The sequence below is a fragment of the Ceratina calcarata genome, unplaced genomic scaffold (genome assembly GCF_001652005.2).
Source record: "Ceratina calcarata isolate Rehan_Ccalc_2016 unplaced genomic scaffold, ASM165200v1 scaffold116.2, whole genome shotgun sequence".
Taxonomy (NCBI): Eukaryota; Metazoa; Arthropoda; class Insecta; order Hymenoptera; family Apidae; genus Ceratina; species Ceratina calcarata.
The window spans coordinates 12,790-33,134 of NW_017132550.1; the positions used below are offsets into that span (position 1 = coordinate 12,790).

The 20,345-nt window shown below is 42.1% G+C and overlaps 4 protein-coding genes across 10 annotated transcripts in view; 2 read left to right on the top strand and 2 right to left on the bottom strand.

Annotated features, from left to right (window-relative positions):
* Nucleotides 1-10,196, top strand: part of verm (LDLa and CE4_CDA_like_1 domain-containing protein vermiform) — a 10,638-nt gene extending 442 nt beyond the window's left edge. Inside the window, exons 2-6 of one of the 2 annotated variants that reach the window (XM_018023441.2) lie at nucleotides 3,253-3,382; nucleotides 4,241-4,353; nucleotides 7,502-7,651; nucleotides 7,797-8,719; nucleotides 9,329-10,196. In XM_018023441.2, the coding sequence (XP_017878930.1) occupies nucleotides 3,253-3,382; nucleotides 4,241-4,353; nucleotides 7,502-7,651; nucleotides 7,797-8,719; nucleotides 9,329-9,565 (1,553 nt within the window). In that variant the 3' untranslated portion in view covers nucleotides 9,566-10,196. Of the gene's footprint in view, nucleotides 1-3,252; nucleotides 3,383-4,056; nucleotides 4,188-4,240; nucleotides 4,354-7,501; nucleotides 7,652-7,796; nucleotides 8,720-9,328 lie in introns of both variants that reach the window. The other variant, XM_018023433.2, reaches the window with a different exon arrangement.
* Nucleotides 1-13,124, bottom strand: part of LOC108624289 (prolactin regulatory element-binding protein) — a 14,784-nt gene extending 1,660 nt beyond the window's left edge. Inside the window, exons 1-5 of one of the 4 annotated variants that reach the window (XM_026813049.1) lie at nucleotides 12,972-13,124; nucleotides 12,696-12,880; nucleotides 12,255-12,634; nucleotides 11,488-12,185; nucleotides 10,586-11,410 (exon numbers count right to left, since the gene is read on the bottom strand). In XM_026813049.1, coding sequence (XP_026668850.1) covers nucleotides 11,325-11,410; nucleotides 11,488-12,185; nucleotides 12,255-12,634; nucleotides 12,696-12,833 — 1,302 coding nt within the window. In that variant the 5' untranslated portion in view covers nucleotides 12,834-12,880; nucleotides 12,972-13,124 and the 3' untranslated portion in view covers nucleotides 10,586-11,324. Of the gene's footprint in view, nucleotides 1-10,585; nucleotides 11,411-11,487; nucleotides 12,186-12,254; nucleotides 12,635-12,695 lie in introns of those variants that run through there. The other 3 variants (XM_018023488.2, XM_018023496.2, XM_018023478.2) reach the window with 3 other exon arrangements.
* A 22-nt stretch (nucleotides 13,125-13,146) lies between these two features.
* On the top strand, nucleotides 13,147-15,291 carry ND-51 (NADH dehydrogenase (ubiquinone) 51 kDa subunit). Of its 2 annotated transcripts, XM_018023465.1 has the most exons (7): nucleotides 13,147-13,195; nucleotides 13,382-13,449; nucleotides 13,563-14,231; nucleotides 14,308-14,540; nucleotides 14,601-14,804; nucleotides 14,874-15,071; nucleotides 15,185-15,291. In XM_018023465.1, the coding sequence occupies exons 1-6, from the start codon at nucleotides 13,147-13,149 to the stop codon at nucleotides 15,061-15,063; spliced, it is 1,413 nt and encodes a 470-aa protein (XP_017878954.1). In that variant the 3' UTR covers nucleotides 15,064-15,071; nucleotides 15,185-15,291. The 2 variants fall into 2 exon arrangements, with proteins under 2 accessions (XP_017878954.1, XP_017878943.1); XM_018023454.1 differs by having other exon boundaries at nucleotides 14,874-15,291.
* Nucleotides 15,292-15,403: 112 nt separating this feature from the next.
* The window catches only part of LOC108624251 (RNA pseudouridylate synthase domain-containing protein 2), a 138,885-nt gene continuing 133,943 nt past the window's right edge, over nucleotides 15,404-20,345 (bottom strand). For both annotated transcript variants that reach the window (XM_018023414.2, XM_018023422.2), the window contains 2 exons: nucleotides 18,534-18,710; nucleotides 15,404-18,322 (listed from right to left, as the gene is read on the bottom strand). In XM_018023414.2, the coding sequence (XP_017878903.1) occupies nucleotides 17,531-18,322; nucleotides 18,534-18,710 (969 nt within the window). In that variant the 3' untranslated portion in view covers nucleotides 15,404-17,530. The remainder of the gene's footprint in view (nucleotides 18,323-18,533; nucleotides 18,711-20,345) is intronic.

Consider the following 20,345-nt stretch of genomic DNA (forward strand, 5'->3'; position numbering starts at 1 on the left):
ATGTATCTGATCAATGTAATAAATTGCAGATATTAAAATGTATACGATATCAATTGAAGAAATTATAAAATCGATCATTTAAGAAATCTGACTTGCACAGCTCTTGATATTTCATATATTTTTATAATTACATTCATTCTTTATGTCTGACCAAGATTTTCAGTAGATATTCACTGAGTTCTTGCAAAGACCGGGTATATCAATTTCATATTATGTTCACATTTATTAAAACAGTGTGTCAATAATAATCTGACAGCAATACGACAGTTTTTGTGCAATTTATCATCATCATCATCATCATCATCATCTTTCGCACCGAAGGTGAATCATTGTACACACAGTGTAACGACGCCTCTGCAAGCTCCGTAAGCGTGGCAGGATTTGTTAATTGCAATTAGGGACACCTCGCCTTACAACATTCTCGACGCGAAACACCGTTTCGATTCCTATCGCGTTGTCTTCTCGCCGAGATTAACATCATTCGGTTTCTCAATCGACCAGTTAACAACAAGAATAACTCGACGAGCTATAACTTCCATAGTTTGATGACTTAAATACATCAGACAGCGGATTTTTATACAAAATAAAAGAATTGCATTAAATCTCATGTTTCATTCCTTTCCTTGGCAAAAATTTCTGTCATGAACTCCTCGATTCCTTTGTTCTCCTTTTCGCTAGGAAAATTGTCTTTCTTATAAGACAATTTACTTGAATCTTTTCTTTCGAGCTTGAGAACGTGAATAGAGTGGCAGAGCGTTATCCGGTGACTGGATTTTCCGTTATCGCAGGATTTATTGATCCTACCTGGCGAACAACCGCCTCTAAATCCTCTTTGGGCATGTTGTTCGCTGTTCGTGGAAGAGACGTGTCGAGATAAAGGCGAAATACTCGAATAAAATCCTATCTGCTCTCGGTTTACTCGGTACCACCACGCGCTCTTTGTTTTCGCAATCGACACGTGAACAAAAGTGGAAGAAATTTTAGATCAATTACTGATTGCATTTCCTGACTGATTGTGGATAAAACTAAATTGGTGTGTACATAGGAAAATGTACAGTATTTGACTGCTGCAAGGAATTCTTATCTAAAATTCATTTTTTAAAACTGCAATCATAAAAGTTTTATCTTCTATAAAGATACGCAGTCAATTTTGTGCAGTACACGTGTACGGGAAACATAAAAATGTATTAAATCGAGGAAATTCTATAAAATTGTATGAAACACGCGAGAGGCGGTAGTTTCTATTCATAAACCGGAGGATTGCGCTGGGTACGCAATATCATAGTTATTCCTCGACGTCGATAACCTTTAACCGTAAATTTATTGACCACCCGGTACATGCCGGGATGAAACGCGTTGCGCAAACGTGCCACGCTGACAGGAGGAAGGAATAAAAAAGAAAAAAGGTACAATGGTGGCCGGGGGGGGGGGAGGAGAATGAAAAATGAGAATTATTTGGCGAGTAGCTTCGGGGGATCGTAAATAATTTATTTATACGGTCTCGCGTGGCGCCGGTAAAAGCGAGCCAAATGCAAACGAGAAATGCTAAGAATTGACCCTCCCGATTGCAAAGAGGGATGCGAGGCGAAAGCGAAAGCCCAGAATTAATGATTCGCTGATTACGCCTCGTGTCATGTCTTTTTCCCTGATAACAACAACTTTTGTGGAATTCATACCTCAGATTTCGTTTGAAGAATTTCTTTATTATTTNGGTGAGTACTGACACGTCTTCTTATTCCTCTTCATCTTCCGTATTTAACAGGTTCTTTCGTTTTTAATATATCAGATAGTTTAAAAATTAGTCAAAGAGCCTAGATCAATCAACTGATTCAAAAGACTTCGACTTCTTATTGAAAGTTTTTAAATTCAAAAGATCGAAGCTTCACGAGATTTAAAACTGGTGTAAGAACCATTTTAATTCAATCTATCTTAATCTTTGGTGACTAATTCCAAATTATTGTATTTATTCTTAATAACTGTGAAAGTGAAAGTCAGTTGAGAATAATGGTGAATCTTCGTTGAAGAGAAACACCTGTCTGCCTGCCTAAACTCCTAGATATCTTCAATTCTACTGAAACCCGGTGAAAGTTGTATTCGACGTTTACGGAGTTCCCTTCGAATGGATCGAACGAGTTTCCAACAGAACTTTCGGGTCAAGGATCTCCTCTTCTTGTTTCAAATTTTCTTCCCTCGCTTCTTCAACGAGATACACATAGACATTTGCAAGCTTGTAGAATATCGTATAAACAGTAAAATAAGTGTGGTAATGAGATGAATTATAAAAGACGCCTGCAAGTGTATAGAATATTTCATACATGCAGTAGAATACTCGTGACGAAAGAACGACTGTGCATTACTTGGCTAGCTTAACTATAGCTGTCACCGCGCTGTGAACGTCTGGTGATTTCAATGCGTGTCGTTGCGGTAAGACACGTTTTCGATTTCTCGAGCACAGTTATATTAGTTCAGACATTATTCAAACCATGATTAATCTAGTTATTACACAATTCATTCTAAATGGCAAAATACAATTCCTAATAAATATAATCTTGAATAAACTCAAAGAATTCTAATACGATTCTTACGAAATACAGTTTCTCATATAATTTCAATAGAATTCTTAATAAATTCGTATAATTCCAATGCAATTCTCACGAAGCTCCAATATAGCGTCTCGATGAACGTGAAAGTTTTTCAAAATCTTATTGATCGTCCGGAAACGGTTGATCACGATTACGAATCACGATTCACGATCGTGATGCTCGATCACGATACAGGGGAGAGGAGGGAACCTAGTTTAGAGAACCACTGACACCGCTCCCCGTCCCGGTCTGCTCGCCCTGACATTTCCAAGACTTTCTACTTCGACGGGGGTTCAATGACCCCGAACTGTTCGACGTGAGATCCAGCGATCGCGACATTTTCCGTGATCCAACCGATACGCATACGAATCTGGCCTTTTTCTTCAAATGTCATGAGAATCCTTCCACAGTTTCTTCCATTGTAAAACTTCAATTTTAAACGAAATTTTGTCTTCGTTGTTCCTTGTTTGATGATTTATGTAATCCACGATAGAAAGTATGTAATCGTGGTTGATAAATAATGAAGTATTTCTTCTCTTTAAAAATTTGGAGCTCATTCTTTATAATTAGATTTTAATATTTTCTGTATATAAGAAAACAGATTTTTCATTAAATAAATCAAGCATCTATTATATTTCTTGTACATAGAACAACTTGATTTGTTATTCAGGGACAGTGAGAGCACAGGATGATGAAGGCGGTGATGGCAACGATGCAAACGCCGAGGAGTTATGCCAGGACAGGCCAGGGGACGAGTACTTCCGGTTAAACATCGAAGGAGACTGTCGTGACGTCGTAAGGTAATTTCCAGCTTGTCACCGTAATTTATCATAAATCCACGTCGTCGTTTCAACGCGAGAAAAAAAAAAAACCATTCTAACTAAGTAAGAATTATTCAATAAAATTTGGCGCAGGAGTTCTTCAAGGTTCCAAAACACCTCGTCACCGTCCAAAAATAAATACCCTTTCTAAAATGTTTTTTCAAATAACATCAAATGCATAGTCAAGTATGATTGTATCAGACACGATTATTTTATCGACTGGAGCCTGTTAATCGAAGGTCAGATAGTTAACGGTACTAATCGCAATGCAAACGAGGAATCGATCCGATCAGTAAATTATTTCATCCGGTTCCTTCGTGATCGAATTCCGCGCGAGGGTTCAAGGCGAGCCTGATACTGGATACAGGACTCGCCTTCCATTCGATGACGACACCGTGTCCTGACTCACTCGTTTCGTTCTCAAGGACGCGCGTGCAAAAATATCCTGCGGCCTCCTCCACTTTCATTTTCACTCGTCTTCCTATTATTTTTTATCGCAAAAGGATTTCTATAGAAGTTTAATGTATCCTAAAAAGATTAACGATCCTACGATTATTCGTATTTTATAAATTGTATCAATGAACGTTCATTGGAAGTCGTGATTCGTCTGAAAACGAGATAGAATGTTGAGGATGATGATTAATGAAAAACAGATGCGACAAAGCGACCGAGATCGGTGTGACCAGATTGGCTACCGTGCGATGCCCGACGGGGTTGGCATTCGACATCGAGAGGCAGACATGTGATTGGAAAACGAACGTGAAGAACTGCGACCAACTCGAGAGTAAGCGATACCATTATACCTGACTAAAATTGCTTTTGTTCAACGTGGAACAGGTGTACGAAATCCGGCCTGAAGCAAATCACGTGCCCGAGCGGATTGGCCTTTGACTTGGACAAACAGACCTGCGACTGGAAGGGCAAAGTCACCAACTGTGACAAGCTCGAGAGTAAGTCGTCGTGGAACATAGGGTGTGTTGCCGCTTCTCCGTTTATAGTCTTTCCCAAACTGCGCTTATTGTTATTCCTTTTATTTTTCATAAAAGAATTATCTCTCCCATAAATGCTTTTCAACGTTTACGACGTTATAAATATAATGTATTTATAATGTATTATAAATTATAAATGTATCCGATTTCTATTATTGGTTTACGTATCTCAAAAATTATATTTTATTTTGTCTATAGATTTCCACCGACATAAATGAATTAGACTTCTATTGTGAGTTTACGTAATTCAATATCGTCATGAATATAAAAATTATATTACATTTTTAATTAAAGAATATATCGAGGGATAACAAACGCGCTTCCTGGTGGAAAGCCTGAAACGTTTTCATCTCTAACGAGGGGAAACGTTTTTAAATTAAATACGGAGAAGGTACCGGCTGTTTCGTAGACTCGCAACGTAGCACGCACATACGTAAGGTAGAACTAACGCACCCAGTTTTCCTACGCACCAGCCTAGATCTAACACGATTCTTCTCGTTTCCACGAATAGAAACTATAGAGAAATATAATACATATGTAATAATGTCGTGTTTCCTTACTTTCTAACGTCACGCAAAAACGTGTACATATTTTTTCGCACTCGAGTTACGTACGAGCGAATTAAAAAGCTGGATACGAGTCTATACAGGAATAAAAGTTAAATGAAATGACACAGTAAATTACGTGAAGTGCAATGATAATTAAATGTAAAAGGAAACCCATCGAGATACGTTCAAACGATCAGTAAAAGAGTTTGTTAAATAAATCGTGCACATTGCTTTCGACTCTCGCCGTAAGGTTCGAGTGAAAATAGATGGTTACATGTTTCGGCCGCTTTCGATTCGGCTGTAATCACCAGTCCGGCCACTTTCGATTCCCCCTGGCTCGATCCCAGACTGGTTTCGATTTTGAACGAGAAAGTGCAACGAGAAGAACGTGCGTGCCTTCTAACCCAGTTTCACGCTTGCCCCTTGCTCTTCCTTGTTCACGCAATTTGCTCGACGCCTAACCGAGAACGTCCAATCGAGCCCCGTGTCAAAGTCGTTTCGCAATCGACAGAGGAAAAAGTTCAAAGATCCTGATACCGATTGTGCCCTCGGAGAACGTATGGCCGAGTCAAACGTCTCTCTATTTATTCTGAGACTTAGTAGCAGACGTGAGATAAACGGAAAGCTATTTAAGATCTCTGATACAGATAAAGAGAATAAGGATAACGCAATTATCTAGAAGCTACCAGTCTTGAAATTCCACGGTCGATCATTCGAAACCGACTTCGGCACGCAACTATTTTTCAGCTTTATATTCTCTTGTACATATACGCGGCAACACCCATACACAGCACCCGGTTACACACGCGATTCTTTTCTCCTCGCTCCAGGTACGAGGTAGCACGCGTTCTCGATCGGTGATATCTCGCTACTTTTTCCCTCTCGTACACTGCATATCACTTTTTCTTCTCTCTATCTCATACACGTGTTCTCTCTTTACGTCCAGATCGGTTTCGCTCCGACGATCTGGCCTCCTTCGCGCGAGTGTTCAAGATATTCAGACCTGTTCGCTTTTACTCCCGCGAACGATCATTAAACTAATTAATTCCACTTCTCTTTCTCTCTTTCTCTCTCTATCTCATCTGTTAATTTTCATACTCGTATTTTTTTTATTGGATCGCATTCTTCGAACGCTGCCGCATACTTTTATTTTTTTTCCGTATCCACTGCGTATTTGTTTTACTTATACCTGTAAACGTCTACTGATTTTTTCTTCTATCACTCTCACGTTCGTCGTAATCGGTCTTGAGTCTAGACAATTTTCTCGTGGGACTCGACTGCTCCGATTTAACTCGTCAAGATTTTATATAAATAATCCAACAGTTTTATAATAGAATATTCCTGTTTACTGCGAGTTATCGATCTATTTACCTCACGGTTGATTAGTCTTAGACACTAGTGTCCCGCCTCCCCGAGCAATCGCTTATAGAAAAGTTCAATTAAAAAAACTGCGAATCACAGGACGGAAGCCATAGAATTCGTTGGAGATTTAATTAAATCGGAACAATCTCCGTGTGTGTTTTCTCTGCTCCTACGACGCGTACCCGTGTGCGTACACGTTTAATTATTTGAAAATTCATATTCCTTACGTCGACGAGGTGTCCACTCTTTCTTTTATTATTTCTCTATCTGCCTGTTCTCGCCTGTCGCAATCTCTTCGCTATTCTCTCTCTCATCATTATTGCTTGCCCGTGCGTGTGTGTGTTCTTGTTTAATCTTTATGGGACTTAGCGTGCGAATCGTTGCGAGCCAACGAAATTACACTCTCGACTTGGACGGTTGTTCGTGATGGGTAAATCATGGGTCTCGTTCGTCTTCGAACTCTTCCAATTGCCATGCTGCCTTTTCAAGATTCTTGAAAAGGTGTTTGTAAAAAAAAAAGGAACAAAGGACTGTGTAGATTGTTTCTCTCTTTGTACCCATCACGTTGGTCCTTTGGGTCATTTCCAGTCGCAAGGGAGTCAGAAAAGGAATTAAAAAGTGACGAACGAAAGGTTGAACACAGTGGCGTAGGAACTGTCGACACGAGGACAATCTAAATCCCCAGTAAATAGTATCTTACGATTAATACACGTGTACATAAATACCAGATTACACATAGGAACCGGTAAATAGTTTCACAAGCTGTAAATTGTAGTTCGATACTTAATGTACAAATTAGCAGCAGTCAGCTTTGGGTAATGTTGAATTTGTCTCGCACGGTAGCAACCCTTTAACACTTTTGATCAAGGATTGTCCATTAACCGCGTGAAAAAGTGTCAATACGTTTACCAGATCGTGGATGTTCATGTACCCATTGCAATTTTAAATAATCGATCAAAAGACGGATTTAAATTCTTATTCAATTACATGTGCATAAAATATGCATGAGCATCCACTTAATTACTAGCCTGATTATCGAATCATATCCGTAAGGTAGAATCCTGGTTCCGGTGCCACTGTGACATGTGAATTAGTAAAAGTAGAATTTGCAGCAGGTGGATGCCGATTGGTCGAGCAATAGTAGTTAGACATTCTTTAGCCGAGGGTCGCGGCCCGGTTAACAATAATTACGGTTGCAGAACCGCGTAAGGTATTGCCCATCCTGAGGACCGACGAGCCAGTCTGTCCCGAGGGCAAACTGTCGTGCGGTAACGGCGAGTGCGTCGACAAGGAACTCTTCTGCAACGGTAAACCGGATTGCAAGGACGAATCCGACGAGAATGCCTGCAGTGAGTATTCGAGCCCTTAAGCCCATTTCAGAATTTCTTTTAGATACAACTTTTTATCCTGATTATGTAAATGCATTTTGATGATGAGGCTGAGTCTTTGTACGAAATTTAAACTTAAGAGATTTTTATGATTTTTCAATTATAGCTGTGGAAACCGACCCGAATCGCGCACCAGACTGCGACCCGACTCAATGCGCGCTTCCTGATTGCTATTGTTCCGCCGATGGTACCAGAATTCCTGGAAACATCGAGCCGTCGCAAGTACCACAAATGATCACGATCACTTTCAACGGAGCGGTGAACGTAGACAATATCGATTTGTACGAGGAGATCTTCAACGGGCAACGACAGAACCCCAACGGATGCCAAATCAGAGGAACGTTCTTCGTGTCCCATAAATATACCAACTATTCAGCCGTGCAAGACCTGCACCGTCGTGGACACGAAATTTCAGTCTTCTCATTGACGCACAAGGATGATCCACAATATTGGACTCAAGGAACGTACGACGACTGGCTGGCGGAGATGGCTGGCGCTCGACTGATCATCGAACGATTCGCTAACATCACCGACGGTTCCATTATCGGAATGAGAGCGCCGTACCTTCGTGTAGGTGGCAATAAGCAGTTCGAGATGATGGCGGATCAGTTCTTCGTTTACGATGCCTCGATCACTGCTTCTCTTGGCCGTGTTCCCATCTGGCCGTACACTCTGTACTTCAGAATGCCACATAAATGCAACGGAAACGGTGGAAACTGTCCCTCCAGATCGCATCCGGTTTGGGAGATGGTCATGAATGAATTGGACAGAAGAGACGACCCCACTTTCGACGAATCCTTGCCTGGTTGTCACATGGTCGACTCTTGCTCGAACATCCAGACTGGCGAACAGTTCGCCAGGCTGCTCAGGCATAACTTCAACAGGCACTTCAACAGCAACAGGGCACCGCTCGGTCTTCATTTCCACGCGTCGTGGTTGAAGAGTAAGAAGGAGTACAAGGATGAGTTGATCAAGTTTATCGAAGAGATGTTGGCCAGGAGCGACGTTTACTTCGTCACTATGGTTCAGGTGAGTGAATCTTGATCGTCAATTCAACAATTGCATTTGGAAATTTTATAGTCTTCATTGTTTTAAGTAATTCTCGTTGATTTATAAATCTTCTTTGAGATTCTTGATCTGACTTTTAACCGCGATGCAATTTTTAGTTACAAAAAGTTTTATTCTTTAACCGACTACGCGAGACGTCTATTTTAAGAGAGACTCCCCGGAGACCCGTTATTACGGCTGCCTCGGCTTATTCCAATTTATTTACCATTTCCAATCTCGCCGCAACAGGAGTTTCTCATTCGCGATCCATCAAGCCACGAAGCTACTTTTATTTCGCTTTTACGTCGATTTATTTTCCGCTTTCAATCTAGTCGCACGAGTCTCTCCCCCTGACTATCCCATTTTACTCGCAATCTCTCTCGATCATTCGGTAATCCATCAGAAATTGCCTTCGATTTAGCTTTATTTCAGTCCTCGATCGAACGCAATCCGATGCAACACGTAACAGGAATGTAAATTATTACGATTATATATCTTCTCAAACCGGGATTGGAAGGAAAATTTTATTTTTATTAGAAAGTTATAAAAATAGCAAACGTCTGACTTGTTACACGGTCGTTCTACTTGCAGGTGATCAAGTGGATGCAGTCACCCACGGAGCTCTCGGCACTCAGGGATTTCCAAGATTGGAAAGAGACCTGCGACGAGAAGGGTCAGCCGTACTGTTCTCTTCCCAACGCGTGTCCTTTAACCACCAGGGAACTCCCCGGGGAAACTCTTCGCCTGTTCACTTGCATGGAGTGTCCGAATTATTATCCATGGCTGTTGGATCCAACTGGCGATGGTTTCACCGCAAACAAAAAATGAGCGATCCGGCAGAAGAGATCTATCTACCGTATGGCGTGTATCAAACGTGTCTTTTTGATAAACGTGCGCCAAATCGAGCGCAAAACGTTTCGCGAATCTCTTGCCACGATCACTCGATAATTCATTCAAAACGTTATATTTAGACTGCGGTTTTTATGCATTCGTAAGAAGATTGATTCTGTAGAAAATATAAATCTTGCGGTGCATAAGAATGTACGAAATATTAAAAGCGAATAGGTATTGCAAAGATTGTTCAAAAATTTATTTTTTTAACTGATTTGCATAAAAATCCGCAGTTTAATTATAGAGATTTTTATTGTGATATTTTTATAAAAGGAATTACAGGATACAATTAGATTTTTGTATTGTCTTCGCAGGAGGGGGAGTTCCTCTAATGGATCGCGAAACGTTTCTGCGAGTTTCAGTAAGGAAGGAGTTGGATTCCTTCTTCAGAGTCCTTCAACTTGTACATAATCACCGTAATTCCTTGCCCTCCTGATCCTTTGTCCCTTTCTTCCACGGCGCGTTCCGCTGCCGTACACTCTTAGGACTTAAGAGACGCGTGATTAAGTGATTCTTAGGGTTCTTGTATTAAACTATTTCACAATAAACGTTCTACGAAACCAATAAACATTTTCCATTCACTCTTCATTCATAATCTTCTCATTCATTATCTTCATCCCGATAAATTAGCGTTATTAATAAAAAAGGGCATATCGTGCCAAATCTTCACTCTTTTTTTTATTTCTTCTTGGCGTAAATTTAGGATTTTCAAAATCGCAGTATGCAAAAACAACGTTGAAAAGAAAAGTTAATCTGAAGATATGTAAAATTGAGGGAGAGGCAATCACGTTCTCCGGAGCCTTGAGAGGCACCGGTTTCCTGCTCGTAAAATGTCATTAAATGGAAAGCCTGCGGGCTCCTTTCGATTTCGGACGGCATTCCTTCTTGAAAGCGAGCTGAACGTTCCTTGCGATTTCTTCGTTTTCTCGAGGGTGTCGGTAAAATGAATTCGCTGTATTTCATTTAACAAAGTATATTTGAGCCACGAACACTTTTCCTCCTATGGCAACATGTTCCTCTGTTACGGGAAATTCCTGTTTCCCGTGGAATGCGTTATAAAACTGATAAAATTCCATGCGTGATACGTCTCCACTATCACTAAGTGATCACGTTTGCTTCTAAAGTGAAACGATAATCGTGAATTCGCCTGTTAGCCAGGCGTGATAAAAAGACAGAATAAAGTTCAATGTTTTACGCTGATTAATATACATGTCGCGTTACGACATCTGTACATGTGAACGCCGTATGTATGTATGTATGTATGTATGTATATACAGAAAGGATTTACATAAATGCAGTAAAGGTCAGAGAAAGGTCTCGACATTCTGTACAAAATGAAAAGTTGGTTCTTAAACGCGAAGAGAACCGAAAGTATTTTGTGCATTCTAATCGAAAGATAGCTATTTCGCAAAATATCTATTTACACTATCTTCTTCGGAACGAAGTTACCCAGTGCAAATCAATTTTTAATTATTGTACCACTTCGTTTTTTTAAACTTTATATAAACGAAGCGTGTTAACTATTTGCTAATAGAACTGCATGATCATGTTTATTTACGAAATGGACCGTGCGTAAGTGTTTGCAAATTCGAACAAACCACTGCACCATTATTCCCGTACTATTAATAATTAAGATCTAGAAAAAGCACGTCGCTTAGAAAAATACTAAAACATTTACTTGTTATGTATTCTCAGGTCATATTCCAAGGTAACTGCAGAAGATAAACGCCCCGCATATGCTCAGAATAATTAGTATTATGACAAACCAGAACGGTAATGTATCTGCAAGACAAAATTTAAATGATCTTAAATATTTTTCGACAAGTAAATCAATCTAAAAATGCTTTAGAATTACTTACGTCTAAATGGAATACTATGTATACAAATCTTGTTGTCCACGGAAATGCTAACGACCGCAGTTTCGGTGTTGCTGGCAATGGTAGGACCCTCCAGTTTCGTGGGCAAAAATTCTAGACCGGTTACGAACATACTATGTGCACCAGGTACATGTAAAGCTCTCCTCAAACTGAACGCGATGTATATGTCCACGCTCCCAGAGAACATTGTCCCAACGGCGAGGAACTTTCCATCGTCGGACACAGCCAAAGCAGACAAAGTTTCTTTGTACTGAACCGAATTGATTATATTTCCAGAGTCCACGTCCCACATTTGCAGGAAGCTTACGTTATTCTTCCCGACCACTGGATTCGACAACATGAACAGTTGAGCTTTCGACTTATTCTCTTCTAACTTTCGAAATCTGCATCTTTTGTACAGATACTTTGGTCCATTCGGGATTGACCAAGTCAGTTCCTTAGACTTTGAACCGTTGCTCACGTACCACAGGAACGCTTTCCCATCCTTTGCTATAGTTGCGATAAGTGTACTGTCTGGACTGAAGTCTATATCGTCTATTTCCTTTGTGTGAGCTTCGAGATCGTGCAGTTTGTGTAGCTGTGGGAACTTCCACAATCTTACGTGGCCGTCTAAGCCACCTGTGGCCATGAATTTCCCATTTGGACTTACTCTAACAACCCTCTGAAGAGGCTCTTCTTCACTGTAAAAATGTTTGACACAAATTATTCTTGTTTCATGGAATTCTTATATTTTTATTTGAAGTAATTACCTGAAGTCTGTTTGTACACTGTCTGCTGGCTTTACTATTAACTGAAGCTTCTTGCTCTTGATATTAGAATTGTCATCCTTAATTTCTTCTATTCTTTCTTCGGGAACAGCACTGTCTTCCTCTTTGTCTATGCTTTTCCTGTGCCTAAGACCTTCCTTAGCGTTAGGGCTAGGACCTTTGAGGACCTCTCCATTCTTCGTTGTGACAACCTTGCTAGTCACGTTGTAAAGTTGACAATGACTTTCTTGGCCAGCAACGATCCAAATTCTCTTTTCATCATTGTAAGTTGTACAGTTCATTACAACACTCGGTCCTGTCTCGTGCCTCGTCACCTCTTCGGCAATGAACTGAGATCCATTGTGTGACAACTCGAATATTTCCTGTGGAATGACATTTGATCATTAAACAGATTTGAAATCGACGAATTAAGAAGATCCTTACAAATCCATTGGCAACTCCAGTTTTCGAAGAGCCTCCACCACCGCCGACCAGGATGTGTCTTCCTGTCAACATCTGCAGGGTGTACAAAGGAAAATTCACCCTGGCTAGCAGGTCGCAATTGTTTCTCCTGGAAGTCATGCTGTGTCGATCGTACGACGACCACGTCACCGGGAATCGTGTTTCGTCTGAATAGATTATTGACAGCCAACGAGCATGGCCATTAGAAGGACTTTCACGAAGTTTCGCCGCACTCGAAACTTTCCTCGCGACACTCACCACTCACGACTTCAAGATTCCTTTCGCTCGAGAACAGTTAAGACAGACAGACGACAAAACAGCGATGAACACGTATTCAATCCCGCGCGTAGTTCTCCGAACGTTCCGCAAGGTGACCACAGTGTGAATTTCCCAGCCAGGACGACGTCTGTTCGCTAACTCCGCGAATGGCAAGATGGCTGGGGCCATTGTGCGTTGTTTTCAAGTCCCGAGGAGGCAATTAGGTGAGTTTCGATATTCCTTTGTCTCTCATTCGACTCCGTACGTCCGGTATTCGAAAGCTTCACATCTGATTTTGACGTACAAAGTGTTGACATTCCGTTGTTTCTCGAGGTCGCGCGATTTTCGAAGTTCTCCCTAGTTCCAAAGGGGCGAGGTTATGTAATTAAAGGGATTCGTTGACTTTTTAGGTCTCCTTGGGTCGTCGTTGACCAGCCAACAACAGAGGACCCTTGCCGATGCAGCCCCGGAAGGAAAGGTAAATTTATATTTATCGTTTCTCACGAAACTGCGGATAATCATTCATTCCTGAGGAAGACAGATTTTCTGCTGGTATATATGTCATACTAATTGTTTCTTTCGATTTTTTAGAAAAGAGGTGGATTCCTCGCCGACCAGGATCGTATTTTTACGAATTTATATGGCAGGCATGACTGGAGGTTAAAGGGCGCTATGCAAAGGGGAGATTGGTACAAAACCAAAGAAATTGTTGAGAAGGGTGCTGACTGGATCATCAATGAGATCAAGACGTCTGGTTTGAGAGGTCGCGGAGGGGCTGGTTTCCCATCCGGCATGAAATGGTCTTTCATGAATAAGCCATCTGACGGAAGGCCGAAATATTTAGTAGTTAACGGAGATGAGGGAGAACCTGGTACCTGTAAGGATCGCGAAATTTTGCGTCACGATCCTCACAAGCTGGTGGAAGGTTGCTTGATCGCTGGGCGAGCTATGGGAGCCTGTGCCGCTTACATTTACATCCGCGGAGAATTCTACAACGAAGCGTCGAACATGCAGGTCGCTATAGCAGAAGCTTATCAGGCTGGGCTTATCGGGAAGAACGCCTGCGGTTCCGGATACGATTTCGACATCTTCGTGCAAAGAGGAGCGGGAGCATACATTTGCGGAGAGGAAACTGCTCTCATCGAGTCCATCGAGGGAAAGCAAGGAAAGCCTAGGTTGAAGCCGCCTTTCCCAGCCGACGTCGGACTATTCGGATGTCCAACCACGGTTACGAATGTTGAAACCGTCGCTGTGGCGCCTGTACGTATTCGACACCTATTCATCGACGTTGACAAATACGTATGAAATTTTAATCTTAAATTAAAACGATGTATAGACGATTTGCCGACGAGGCGGAGCGTGGTTTGCGTCATTCGGTCGTCCACGTAATCACGGAACGAAATTGTACAATATCTCCGGACACGTGAACACACCGTGCACCGTTGAAGAAGAAATGTCCATTCCCTTGAAGGATCTTATTGAGAAGCACGCCGGTGGAGTAATCGGCGGATGGGATAATCTTCTTGGCGTGATACCAGGAGGTTCCTCCACTCCCGTTATTCCCAAGAGGTAATTAAATTTAATATTACGTCTTTAAGCTCATTTTTAATCATTCGTATAACGTTGCAGCGTTTGTGATACGGTTTTAATGGACTTTGACGATCTCGTCAGAGTGCAAACCTCATTCGGTACTGCTGCTGTGATAGTGATGAACAAGCAGACAGACATTATAAAAGCTATCGCGCGTCTTATTAGCTTTTACAAGCATGAGTCTTGCGGTCAATGTACTCCGTGCCGCGAAGGAATCAGCTGGATGTACAAGATCATGAGGAGGTACATTTACAATGATTACAAGAATTGACATTTAGAACGCCACGCATTAAATGATATGTATCTGTTCAGGTTGATCGAAGGAAAGGCAGAGATCCACGAAATCGACATGCTCTGGGAGTTGACTAAACAAATCGAGTTGCACACCATCTGCGCTTTGGCAGACGGTGCGGCATGGCCAGTTCAAGGGCTGATAAGGCATTTCAGACCAGAGATAGAAGCTCGCATTAAGCAGCGCAAGCAAGCAGGTGTCTCTAATTAAGAATAAAGGTACTGAGTCTGTATAGAAACGTTGAACCCGTTTACTACTACCATGTCGAACGAGCGAATGAAAGGATACGTGAGTGTATTTATACCCTGTACGATATTGTATTTATTTACAGTGTATATAATGGCGAGCCGAGGCGCGGTGTAGTCGAATTTCTTATGTAATTCCGTCGGTCTCGATCATCCGTCGACGATCCGGTAAATAAAAGAGATAGAAAAATTAGTGATGTGCGTTTATGTAGGAGCAGAAGGTTTCGATGCACTTCGATTTCCTTTCGTTTCACTTTTCTCATAAACTAAACGAAAAATGAAAGAGATAGTTTGCACAGGGCACATACCGAACGATATTTTTGCATTTTATTCGTTCATTATACAAGAAAAAAGTTTTCTAGCTCTAACGTTTCCGCTGACTACGGATACAGATAATAATGTCGCTCGGATTACGGTACAATGTGCGTATACAATATACAATATATATTTATATATATATATATAATATATACATACAAAAGCGCTCGCTTGATTTACAGACCGATGTCTTTCTTCGCTTTCTATCTCTCGTTTTTCTTGGGACTGTCTTTTAAAGTTTTCCATTTATCCCAAATCCGTTTCTGTTATCATCTTCGCGATATATATATCATCGAGAGTTAGTTCCTTACTTTTTTCATTTTACTTAAATAAAATTAAGCTAGCCGTTACAATATCGGGATAACTTGCTTATTTCTTTTATTTCCTCGCAAGTCACCCCGGTGAGTTAGTAAGCGCACACACTGTCTTTTATGATAGGTCCGTTGTTACATTATCTCCCTTCTATATTACCTCAATCTAGCTAAAATCTCTGTCCGCTGTTCTCTGTTTGCCTTTTGTTCTCGAGAATCCGCAGAGGCAACGGGAATTTTCTCCCCCTCTCTTATTTTTCGCCCACGTTCGCCTCTGATAATTCATTTTCATATCTACGTACAAAGCTCTTCGTATAAAACACGATTTTTGTTCCCTTCTTGCAATATTTTCGAAGCTCTCTCCAGGGTAAAATTTTCGAGTACACTATGAATTAAGCTCCTCTTACGTTTACTGTCGTCATCTCCACTTACGGCATCGAATAAGATCCAATAAAAAAAAGAATTACAAAGCTACGCTGCAGGATAAAATTAACCGCTCCTTACGTCAATGAAACCTCGAGGATTCCCGTCACCTCTCGATGATCTCGAGGCACGCGATAAAAGCCCTATTTGTAGCCCCGCTAAAGGAGACGAACGTTGACTCGTAGCAAAATAATGTACGACGTTAATCTCGTTATTTCACACGCTCGATTGTACTTGTTGCAAGTCCTGCCACTTGGACGCGGGTCTTGATCGACGCGCGGGAACAAAGTACACGTACACGTACACGATATGACTTTTTGAAAGAAGCTCGCTCGCTCGCACACTCGCCATTCAATATTTTTATTTAATTTTTCATCATTCTCTCTCATACGTTCTCTCTCGCTCTCGCTCGCCGGACACGCGCTCGCGCTCTTTGGCATGATCGTTGGCTATATCCTCCTGGCAAGATCACGCTTTATTGTTGGAGACCCCTGCCGCTGGACCTGCGCCATTATTCAGTTTTCCGGTATATATAATCGGCCATAAAAATAGACGCGTCTCTATTGCGGTTTCAATTCACGCCAGACCTGTGGCCTGCGCTAGGCTATATCGAGGATGAACTACTCTCAGATCTCCTAGGTCAATACAATGTTACATAAATCATTTTATGTAAGTCGTTTCCACTAGAAAAATAAGCGAGTAATAATTGCTTCGAGGGATTTTTCACTCTGCCCAAAGCACAAACGAAGAAAGTTTCAATAAAGAGGAGTCGATTCCTCTTAATTGGAAGAAAAACAGCTCCGTCTCTGTCGCAGGAGGCCTTCAGAGGATATAATACAAATCCGCTTTCTTCGTACCAATCTGTACTATAAATCAAGAACACGAACGATAACGATCGATCCGGGCTCCGACGGCGTGACAGTGGCATCAATCTTCTCTCGTGCACCGGTGGCAGTGACTTTTCGACCCGTTTTCAGAACCAGTCAACCCCGTGTATCTTAGATCAGAACACTCCCATCCAACCGCGCGGATCCGGACATTATTCTTCACCATTTACTTTTCATAATAAATACGTTAAATCATTCCGAACCAATCGTTCTTCGTCTACGGAGAACAGTCACATTCCTGAAGAATCATTCCCCTGAATCATCGCTGGCGAAGATCCTCGAATACGAGCGCAGAGCAGGCGACATGTGGTCGGAGGACCAACGCCAAGGTCTCTCAATAATAATCGATACTCGCGAGTCCAGCGATCTGGTCACAGGATTGGGTACATGTACGATGGTCGAAGATCGCTCGCTGGCGGGTGGAAGGCACGGGGTAAGGATATCAAAAAGGGGTACGAAGGATGATGACAGCAGCTCCAGCTCCGGACTGGAACTATCGATTCTCCTCGGTCCAGTCGCTGGCAGCCCAGGCGGGTAACGGGGTCTCGTATTCCCAGCCCGGGCCGCAGTAACGCCATGCGTGAAGGTACATGACCAGGTCGGATGGTTTCGGGTCTCTATACTTCACTTTGCACTCGTAGCAGTGCGGGTCAACGGTCATTTTATCGTTGGTAAAACTAGAATCAGGCGGTTCTGAGCCTGTCTGCGTGCCCACCGTCACTTTCAACGACTGTTCCTGCTGCTGTTGTTGCTGCTGCTGCGGTTGCTGCTGCTGAGGCTGTTGCTGCTGCTGTTCTTCCTCTCCGAGGCCCGGCGTCGAAGAGGGCGAGGATTCTTTATCATTGCTCAGCACGCGCTCTTCTATATCCAATTTCGGTTTGAACAAACTCATCTCCGAGTCCCCGTCCATACCCAACCAGTTCTCCGCGTTGTGGATGCTGATCAGATCCCGCACCAGCTCCTGATCCGTTTTACCGATGTTCCCACCCTTGCCCTTCTCCGGTCCGAACACCACGTGATTATAAAGAGGATCGTTCACCACCGGGTAACCCAAGTACTGGAGGTGGACGCGGATCTGGTGCATTCTCCCAGTCTGAGGCTTGCACAGGACCACCGACGATTTCCCGTTGTAGCTGAGACGCTTGAAACGCGTCACGCAGTCCTTGCCCTTCTCCGAGACCTTGCACACGCCGATTTTGTAGGATACTACTTCGATCGGCTCCGAGCAGACCACCTCTTCCTCAGGGAACTCGCCCTCCACACGGCAAACGTACTGCTTGTGCACCTGAAACAGCAATTTTAAACATTTTCCTGTATTCGATTTTTAATAAGAATAAATTATTCTACAAAATCGTTCATTTTGCCTTCTATTTTATTTTGATTCTAACGGAACACATGAGAATTCTAAATCGATCTAATTTCCCAACACCCTTTCTGCCATGGTTGGTAAATGAAACACTGGAATTAAACCAGTTCGCGATGATTACGGAACAAACCTGTCTGTTTCTTATTTGGTGCTCCATCTGCCTCGCCTTCTTCGGCGTTCTACCGAACAGGAGAATGCCGCTGGTGAGTCTGTCCAACCTGTGGATCGTCCTCAAGTTCTTCAGGTTGTACTCCTTCGCGAGGATGAACACCACCGTGTTGTGCCGATACCGTCCACATGGGTGCACCTGTACAGATCGAGCAGATCCGTTTATTTTTTGTGAAACCAAGCCGGATTGTGTAATCGATCTATTCTAGGTACACGGTTAAAAATAATCGAGAAGAAACAAGTTAGACAGGAAAGAGAGTTCATTCTGGGGGAAAGAATGATTTATTTCTTTGGCAAATAAATGAATAAATATTCCTCTGTGATTTAGTACTTATTGTGACCCAATTTTCATCCTGATTTCTAATTCTAATTTAAATTCTAAATAATTATTTATACTAGTTTTTATTACGACTACAAAGCAATCGTCCAGCGGTCGAGCTGCATCTTTCAAAGTCGAACCAAATACGCTTTTCCGGTCACCACGTCAAAACTAACAGGTGTTGGACGTTTGGCAAACACAAAGGACCGAGTATGAAAAGGCGCGGTCGATCGAAATCGGTTAGCCTAACTAAGCTCGATACCACGGGGCCATTAGGGTATTAACGAGAGACGGAGGCAAACGATTCGACCGCGTGACCCGACGGACACGTGCAATATAAACGCGAACGCACGTGCAAACACGCTCCGCGAACACGCGACGACCCATTTCTCCCAGCGCGGCCGGTCATTCGAGAGAAGAAAAAAGCAATCGCCGCAAAAGGGGGACGATTTGATAACCCCACCCCCGGCTCGATGTTTGCGCCGGTGGCACCGGTGATCGATCCGAAAAAACGCCTTTTCTAATGAACGAACCGCTGTTTATTCGTTCTCTGTTGTTTAAAATAGATTTCACTGTTTTTTTGTTAAATTTTAAAATCTCAAATATTTTTGCGGAAAACGATTTTTAAAAATATCTCATTTATATGATATGATTCTATAAAATATAATCGTTCAAACTTGAAATAATGTGTAGAAACACGCCCAAGGCTCTACAGTAGAATACGACTGACCGTGGTCAGACAGACTCAATTAGAAGATTTAATATGTAATCCAATACTGGTACTTAAACCGTAAGAACAGGTACTCTAACAAACTAATCTTCTTAAACATGTAAGATTCAATACCGTTGTAAACCAATAACGTTATCTCTCAATCTACGAGCTGAACGATAAAGTGTTCAAGCACGCTGATAGAGTAACGTGCCTTCGAGTCAAGCAATTCTCCTTGTCAATCAGGATTGGATTACTGACTACGAAGAGCAGTGGAATAGTGGAGAGCGTCTAAGAGCAAGGAACACTTTCACTTGAAGGATATGGTAAAGGACTTGGCTCTAGCTTTAGCCATTCACCGGAAGGACTTGGATAGTTCTCGGATCGAGAGGACTATTTAGGGACGCGAGTAGACAGGAAGTAGCGGTGACAGCCGGAGTGCCACTCGATTTGTCCGATAATCCTGGCTCTTCATACCCCTAAACTCGTCAAACACCCCTTTCTACGTCTCTCGCGCCTCTTTCCCTTTTGTTGTCCGACCCACTCGCGCCGGATGCGCTCCAGGCGGATGTTATATACTGCCGTTCAAAAGCACGTGGCCATTTCTCCTGATATACGATCGAAATCATTGTTAAGGATGTATTGGCTCTACAGTCAATCCCGAAAGTTTATGTACCTTAGAAAAACGCATTTTCTATAATTAAAAAGAAATCAGACGTCGGAAGAATAATGCTAATAATAAATAG